The following is an 8,615-nucleotide window of genomic DNA, read 5'->3' as shown; positions in this document are numbered from 1 at the left end:
GAAAAAAACAATGAGTTAAAATTTTAAGTTAAAATTACACACCGAAATACATAAAGTTTATTATTCGAGAATTTTGAAATTTTAGTTCACATTGTGCATCAATATGTAAATCACTTGTAAACTTATTTATGTACAACTGTAACAATCCGACGTTATTTTTCATGAAAGTTCACAAAAAGAAGATATTTATCAAAAATGTATAATTAAAATATTTATGAAATGCACAAAGGATTTTACAAACTTGGTTTTGTAAGTCTAAATATGTAGCTAGCTGTACTCTTAATTTTTTGCAAATCCAATTTCTTTGAGCAACAATTTTTTAGTTATTGAAATAATAAAAAAACACGTTTTGGAAATAGTTTGGAAGTTTTAACTAGTCCGTTTGACGTGACAAAATAGAAAATTTGAAAATACATACGGTATATGACTCATTTAGTGTTAAGATTTTTAATATACCTACATATATCAAAATAATATGATATTCAAATTTTAAAGTTTGAATAAATTTTGAAATTTTGAAAAATTTGAACTTCAAATTAAGCTTCCCTAAGAAAATGAAATTATTCCTACAAGATGTATCTACATACATACATATTTCTCACCTGCCAAAGTTGGGCCATAATAAATATTTGTAAATTCCACAATTGTAAAATATTGAATTTTTAATCATCTCCCAGAAAACTGAAATTTTACATGGATGTAAAATCGTAGCACTAAATAATTGACATACTGTACCTATGGTACATACTTGTGTACCAGAGGTACACACATTCATATTGGGTACACTCCAAACAAAACGGTGTCAATATATGACTTAACCGCCTTGGTTACAATTGTGATTCCGAGTAGTAATGAATTTTTTCCGTCCGGTCATAACATTATAACTACCGGTATTAAAATCATCATAACTCGGATTCAACATTGTAACCAAGACGGTTAAGTCATATATTGACACCGGCGGTGTTGATTCGACAAATTTTTATTTTGAGTGTATATTCTACAATCAAGGCGGCGGGGTAATTAAAAACCGACGGCCCTTCACTGTGCCAGGGGTACCCTGCTCTTCTCATCCTTTCTCACCAGGACGGTCTGATAGATCATTAAGGTTCCGAATTTCCCATGAGCGAACGGTATGGCGTACGTGATTCGAAGGGCCCTCCAAACCTTGGGCCCTACCAAGGCTTCCATCTCGGCCCGATTGTTGTCCACCATGTCGAGATAGTGTTGACAGGTGAGGGACGCGTCAATCGTCAAGTCTTGAGTGTTGGCGATGCGCAAGTACTTGGACGAAGGCTCGACGAACTCGTGGAATGAGGGGAAGTAAACCTGGCCGAATTGGTATTTACAGTAAAACTCGGAAAAGTGGGGGACATTATGGTCCGTGACGTAATGCTGAAATAGAACCTGGCCCCCTGGAAATATTTTTTTTTAATTCTGAAATCGGTGGCAAAGCATGGTAAGTTTTTAATATTGATTTCATAACAATATCTGATAGCAACTAATTAAAATTTCGACTAATTTACGATCTTTTTGTAGAGGAAAGATACGAAAAATCCACTTTATAACGTTGTTCGGTATAGGGAAAATTCCTAAATATGAAGAGAAAATTGTCGAACAAAAGACACTTTTGGGCATCGGGTTTTCCGCAGAATACGATAGAAATACTCGTTTTTTTGGGGGGGAAATTTTGATTTCAAAGTAATTCACGCAGGACACACATTTTTTTACTTGGTCTTCAACAGAAAATAATCTGGTACACAAATATGTATACTTTGGAAGCCAACAGGTTAATTTGTTTAAAGTGCGCGTACCTTAAAGTCAGTGATATTATACAGGGTGGGTTAAAATGTCACGTATCAATGGAAAATTTGTCAATAGGAAAACCCCTAAACCTCCATTAGTTACAAGATTTTAGTTTCAGATTTTTATCAATTATTATCAAAACTAATCGAACACAAAATTCTTCAAATGTAGAATTTTAGACAAAAATTTCGATAACTAATGGAAATTTACGATTTTTCCAGATCGAAAAATTCTTCAGTGTACCGTGACATTTTAACCACCCTGTACATACATATATCGACACTTCATAAATATTCGTTATATTCCAAACACTCACCAGGGTTCAGGAGGGATTCAATTTTTCTAAAAAACTCGTCATAATTCTGTTTCCCGACATGTTCCAACATTTCAATGACCGTTATGCGGTCGAATTTTCCCCCCAATTTTCTCCAATGGTGCTTTTTAATGGTCACATTACTACCGGAGCAGTGCTTCCTGGCCTGTTTTGCCATCGTCCCGCAAACCGTGACTCCCACGACGGTGACGCCATAATTGTCCGCCATGAATTTGGAGAGACCGCCATACCCACAGCCTAAGTCCAGCAGGGTCATTCCCGCTTTAAGGCCGAGTTTGGCCGCTATCAGGGTCAGCTTTCCGACCTGCGCTTCGGCATAGTTGGTCGCTCCGTAGGCATAGTAACCCGCCGAGAGTTGCATGTGTTCCTTGTCCGTCATCAGTTTGAAGTAGGCGGGAGCTATATAAATAGATAAGTAATTAGCGATTGAGAATAAGGCTGTCAAATCCGATCTGAATTTTAAAATTCGAATTTAAGATTATGTATCTACCTGGGTGAAAATGGTATGTCGAATTTCACATAATTCTACCCAAACAATGGTTTGTGACGAAAAAGTATGAACGATTCTGCGTAAAACTGCTGAATACATATATACTGCAGAAAGGTTTAGCACAATTATGCGTAATTCTGCATATTTTGTGCACACATTGTTTCGGCATAAATTTGTCTGCATAAAAACCAGCCAAATTTCTGCATAAAATCTCTTAAATTTTTTAGTCGGGGGTATAATCGGTTTAACACAAAATGGGGAGAAACAATTGGGGCGATTTGATGCAGAATACATCAATAAGTAGTTCAGAATTAATTGGCGGGAGAAATATGTACTTAATGACACAATTTTGAAAATTATGGAGTTTCTCTTACGCAAGTCATATTCCGGCGGGGCACTGAAGTTATGCCCTTCCCGCCCCGTGTTCAAGAGGGCCCAACGAAATTGGGCCTCCCAGTAGGCAATGTGGGCCTTAGCAATCCAGCGATTTTTTTCGAAAAAGGCGACAATTTTTTCATAAAGGGCGTCCATATTTTCCGTCGTCCACCACTCCTCAACGTACATTTCTTGAAAACCGAGCTCCTGGTCGGACCACAATCGGGCGTAGAAGCGCTTATCCAGGACGCAAATGTCGGCGTGTGACCCCTTCATTTCGGAGCTCACCTTAATTCCGATGCTGGCAAACAGGTAGTCCGTGATGGGCTTCAAAATCGGGGTAAACGGGAGGAGGATGAAGAACCGGATTTTTCGGAAGATTGGAATTAGTGTGTCGAACAGGTAAACGAATAAGGTGATCAGGCTGGAAAATTGTAAATGAATTTTTTGGTTAATGAATGAAGGTGAACGAATGAAGGTAAGTGAAGGCAAATAAAGTTAAATGAACCCTAGCGAGGGAAAACGTAAAATAATTTATGAAGACAAATGAAGGGAAATGAATGAGGGTAGATGAAGGTAAATGAACTTTTGGGAAGATTAGACTAAAATAATTTGGGTAAAATAAAAGGTTCAGAATGAGGGAAAAAATTGGCGTATATAATTTTCCACAAGGGAACGCCCATATATACGGTATTAAAAAAATCTAATTTTTACAGTCAAGCTTAACACGAGTAAGATACACGACCCTAAAAAAACACCCAACTCTTTTATAACGTGTTATATGGACGTTCCTCTAATGGTGCAGAATAAGCGGACAAAATATATATATGCATAATTTCTACTTACTTACACTCTAAAAAATGGGGTTACTTTACTACATAATATAACCAGAAAATAAGTATTTATGACTATACTTCCATGGTTATAAATTTGTCACCAGCTTGTTATAATCCATAACAAGCTGGTGAGGTAAAATTCAAATCAAAATGTCATGGATGACATTTTGCAGTACAGAATTATTGACAGTGTGATTAGATATTTCAGTTTTTATATTAACCTTTTAAGCATTTACATTTTATAGTCGAAAATGGGGAATGAACTTTGACCATGAATGTCATGGAGAAAAATTTTACACCAAGTTTCCTAAACCATGGTGTTCATGTCATATTTTTTACACATCGAAAGACCAAAACCATGTTAGTCATGGTCGCAAAAATTTGCATTGCAGGACCAATACCATCAAAGTCATGGCGATTGTTTTTGCAAGAAAATACTTTGACCATGACATACATGGAAGTCGAAAATAATAATTTCCACAGCTTTTTAGCCCGAGTCAGGGCTTATGGAACCGTCATGTCCGTCCGTCCGTAAACAGGATAACTCTCTTTAAACACAAGCTACCGACTTGAAATTTTTACCATGTGCATATTGGACAAAGTTAGGAATCGAGTTCGAAGATGGGCGAAATCGGTTAACTGGTTACCCGGTGGGGGTCATCTGAGTGGGTGGGGTCTTATGCACCAAAATTTCAAAATTGTCGTAGAAAGCTGAAATTTGGCACAGAGGTTGCTAATGGCTCCTAATAGATAAAACCTACAGTGCAGACTCCATATAGCCCGAGTCAGGGACATAGTCCCTGACTCAATAAGTCAGAGCCCGCTTCTAAATTTTTTTCCGAATTGACCAACATAATATCACCAACTTCAGTGTTGTGGATGGTTAAAAGTTTGTTAGATAGTTTCTATTATTTGGTCCCAAATTTTTGAGCAAGTTACAGATCATGTGTCTTGACCACCATGACCAGTGGGCTTCTTTAACATCCTGAAGCTCTAAGCTGTATGTATGTGCTATCCAGCAGTGGTTTTCAGCCTCCATATCAAATTTCAGCTCGATATAATGATTTTGAAAAATCAGTATGGGTCACCCCATAGGGTCACTCTGGTTGCACTTTACTCACTTTTAACTTCATATTCTTTAATTAGAAGCCATTAAGTACCATTGTGCCGGATTTCATCTTTTTAAAGTAATTTCTAAAAATCAGTATGGGTCACCCCACAGGGTCCCTCAAGATTAAAATTTTTCCAACCTGAAGTTATTTTTTTCTATTAGGAGCCATTAGCAACCTCTGTATCAAATTTCAGCTCTCTACAACAATTTTGAAATTTTGGTGCAAAATACCCTACCCACTTATATGACCCCCACCGGTTCAAAACTTTTCTGATCGAACCCATCTTCTAACTCGGTCGTTGCATTGCCCAGATACATGTCTGCACCAAATTTGGTCAAAATTGGTTAACTCGTTCGACAGTTCGACTGACATGACAATTACATAAGCCCTGGTTCGGGCTAAAAATCACGACTCGAGAAAAAGTCAGTCTTTGGATGTAATCCGAATATTTTAACGTTGCGATGTGATTAAAAGTCGACAATAATTACTTAATAAATTGATATATGTAACTAAGGACGGATCTTTTTAATTGTTGTGTTTTCGTCCGGCACTTCGTGTAAAATTGTTCGCCATGACATACATGGTCAAAATGCTTAAAAGGTTAATATTATATCTCAAAATTTGAAATTTTCACTTTAATTTTCATAAAATTTCCCCCAACGGAAAATTCTCAACACTTTATCGCCTAACACCTTTTATCCATAATTTTTTTGCTAAAATCTGGCCACGATTTCTCCAAGTAGCTCCGTCTACCCAAATATCCAAATCTGTGGGGTACATACATACTTACAAAAACGTGGGGAAAAATCGTTCCCGTAAAAAAGTTGCCGAAATATTGTTTAGTTTTATAATATTGGAAATATTGCAAATTCCGGAAAATATTTATAATTGATTTACCCGTCGTAAACCGTGTCCTGCATCGTGGCCATGTTTTTTTACGGATTAATACAGGCTCCTCGTTCTGTTTGTTTTCACGTAACTTAGCCTCCGATAGGTGGCGCGTGTGTGCCCTACGGATAAAGTATATTTTTAGGGATCAAGTATTAAAATAAGAAAAAAAAACGTTGTAAACGAAATGTAGCAAAGGGTTGAAGCGGTCATGGCACGTCAAAACTATGTCGATTTTTGAAGTCCCTTCTAAACCGGTTAAAATAAAAAAAACGACCGTTAGCCTCATCCCCGTGGCGCCGTGACCTAATCACCTAACACGCCCATCTTCGAACTCATCCGTACCTCCAAAATTAGAAATACGTCGACGAAAACCGAATACCGAAATTCGTATCCGTTCCAAAGCTATCGTGGATACAGACAAACGAACGGACGGACAGACAAGACATTTCCATAAAGGGATTTTATTTCGCTTCACCCCTTAATAAAGGCGATCGGTAAATATTCAGATTTGTATAAGCCCGCATAACAATAAGTGAAACCGGAAGTTCGAGAGATAGAAACTAGATTTGATTTTGTAGGTTACCAAACCGGTTTTTCAAAATATTCCCATTTTTTACACCCTACAAAAAACGACAAATCGGGCAAATATTAAAAACCAATTTTTGCACATTCTTAACCCCACTCCGTTCCGAAATGCATTTTTTCTTACCTACATAATAACCGATTTAACACACTCTTAGAAAAATGGTATTAAACCATTACCGACCGGAGTACATACCTATGTGACTCTTCTGGCATCGGTAATAGCAGGAACTACTCTTGAGTAATGTTGTCGTAATGAAATATTTACCACCCTGGAACAATTTACTACCAGTCCGGTAGGAAATTATTACCCAATCAATACCACCAAGGAATATCTACATATGTGACGCTACCAGATATGTAACGGTGCAGAGATTCCGATACATACCTGCTTTACTTTATACTTCAGTTTTATTAGTGTGCCCCGCCGTACAAGTGGACCGCTCACTCTTAAACGCTGTCTCTGTCCAAACCCAACCGACGACTAGTCTCATTTCGTCCCACACTTCATTAGAACGTACATAAATATGTAAATCCTCCCACGAGGAAACTAGGTATTATCAAGGGCAAGCATACTGAAATACATAGTTACACTCTTAAAAATAAGTTCCCAAAGTAAATGCATCCACACAAACGTACCTGTTCGAAAAACGTTTTTTTTAATCAAAGTTCAGTCATCCCAATTTCTGAGTGAAGATTTTCATTCACATTCAGTTCTTTTCTTTCATACTCATTTCATTTCACTTCATCTGCCTTCATTCTTACTTCGTCCAATGTATTAAGCACAGGGTGAAAAATGAAGTAGTGAGAAATCCTGTCATTCACAGTCACTGTGTTCATCAGAAATTACTGAATCTTTCACTCATTCTCATTCAAATAACAGGAAGTACATTATTAAATATTCACTGCCATCATAAGCATTCACATAAATGAAAGTTAACAAGAATGCACACATTTGAACCTTTCCCTTACCTACGCCGGGATTGTTTAGCGTGTTGTATTAAAAAATCAAGCCAAAAATTAGAAATCAAATGACATTTATCACTCCGTTGAATGGTCCCTTTGAAGTAAAATATTGGCTTTGCCCCCACCTTGTTTTTCGCCCCGTTAAGGAAAAAGCAAGAGAAAATTGAACAACTTCACCGCCAATATTTTTCAATAAAGGGCCATTCAACGGAAAGAAAAGTGTCACGTGGATCCTAATTTTCGATGTTTCAATCCCGGTGTCCATAGTTGGACAAAAGGTTCCATTGTAAATCCAGAGAAACGTCGATTTAATCCGGATTAAAGTTTACTCTGGGTTTGTCACAATTTACTGAATTTACAATTCAGAATACATTTAAAGTGAAAAATGGTAACATTATTTTTAAGAGTGTACATATCCTCACAAATGCCTTTCCCAAGTAGGTTTTCTTTAATCGTGTTACGACACAAGTTTGACTTAAATACATACATACGTAAGTCTAATTAGTAAATTAATAGTTACTCCGAAGGAGTCTACAAGGAAGTGAAGTTTGTAGTGTACGTACGTACACGGTGGGAAGCAAATGTCGAGGATTATGCATCGAGTTACATAAGTAATTACATACGTACATATGTAAATTGTGGGAAAAGAGCGAGGACTGGAAGCAATCGGTAAAATAATCTTGTGCACGGAATTATATTCTGGTTTTACCGAGCTAAAGTTACGTATGAATTATGTAGATATCTATCCAAATTTGTGCATGAATTATTTGCGTAACTGAATTTTTATACGATTTGATACATATGTAATTACTTATAATTGAAGACGTTCGTGTTGATTGAATTCGTCCCGATTATATAAATATTTCTCTTGTCAATATTTAAGAACTTGTACTTGAAAAACAGCGAATTTTGTTACTAAAGATACACTGTCACCATGCAGTAACATTTATGTAGCAATTACAAAAACAAGGCGACAAATGAATTAGTTTTTGATAAAGTGCTGATCTTGAAAAATATATTTTTAAAACCCCAAAAATTTTCTTCCCAATTGAATTGGTGTTCAAAATCATAAAATCTTTGTGTCATCCTCTTTTTGTTCGCAACCTGAACTAAATTTTACTCATTTTTATTATGAGTATTAGATCATTTAAATATGTATGTATTTACGTCATGCATAAATATCCAAACGAATAAATATTCGGATTTCTAAAAAAAAGTTCAGAAAT

General features: G+C 36.5%; 1 protein-coding gene across 2 annotated transcripts; it reads right to left on the bottom strand.

The window, feature by feature from the left end:
- Positions 1–572: 572 nt before the first annotated feature.
- Positions 573–6,922, bottom strand: LOC110854747 (cyclopropane-fatty-acyl-phospholipid synthase). Of its 2 annotated transcripts, none has more exons than XM_022103196.2 (5): positions 6,812–6,922; positions 5,848–5,960; positions 3,002–3,426; positions 2,120–2,536; positions 573–1,412 (listed from the first exon to the last, which is right to left on the bottom strand). In XM_022103196.2, exons 2-5 carry the CDS (start codon positions 5,877–5,879, stop codon positions 1,039–1,041), a joined length of 1,248 nt encoding a protein of 415 aa, XP_021958888.2. In that variant the 5' UTR covers positions 5,880–5,960; positions 6,812–6,922; the 3' UTR covers positions 573–1,038. The 2 variants fall into 2 exon arrangements, with proteins under 2 accessions (XP_021958888.2, XP_035711276.1); XM_035855383.1 differs by having other exon boundaries at positions 6,620–6,895.
- Positions 6,923–8,615: the final 1,693 nt, after the last annotated feature.

This window comes from Folsomia candida, unplaced genomic scaffold (genome assembly GCF_002217175.1).
Source record: "Folsomia candida strain VU population unplaced genomic scaffold, ASM221717v1 Fcan01_Sc010, whole genome shotgun sequence".
Classification (NCBI taxonomy): Eukaryota; Metazoa; Arthropoda; class Collembola; order Entomobryomorpha; family Isotomidae; genus Folsomia; species Folsomia candida.
The sequence above is the reverse complement of the archived record's forward strand: the minus strand, read 5'-3'. Positions and strand labels throughout refer to the sequence as shown.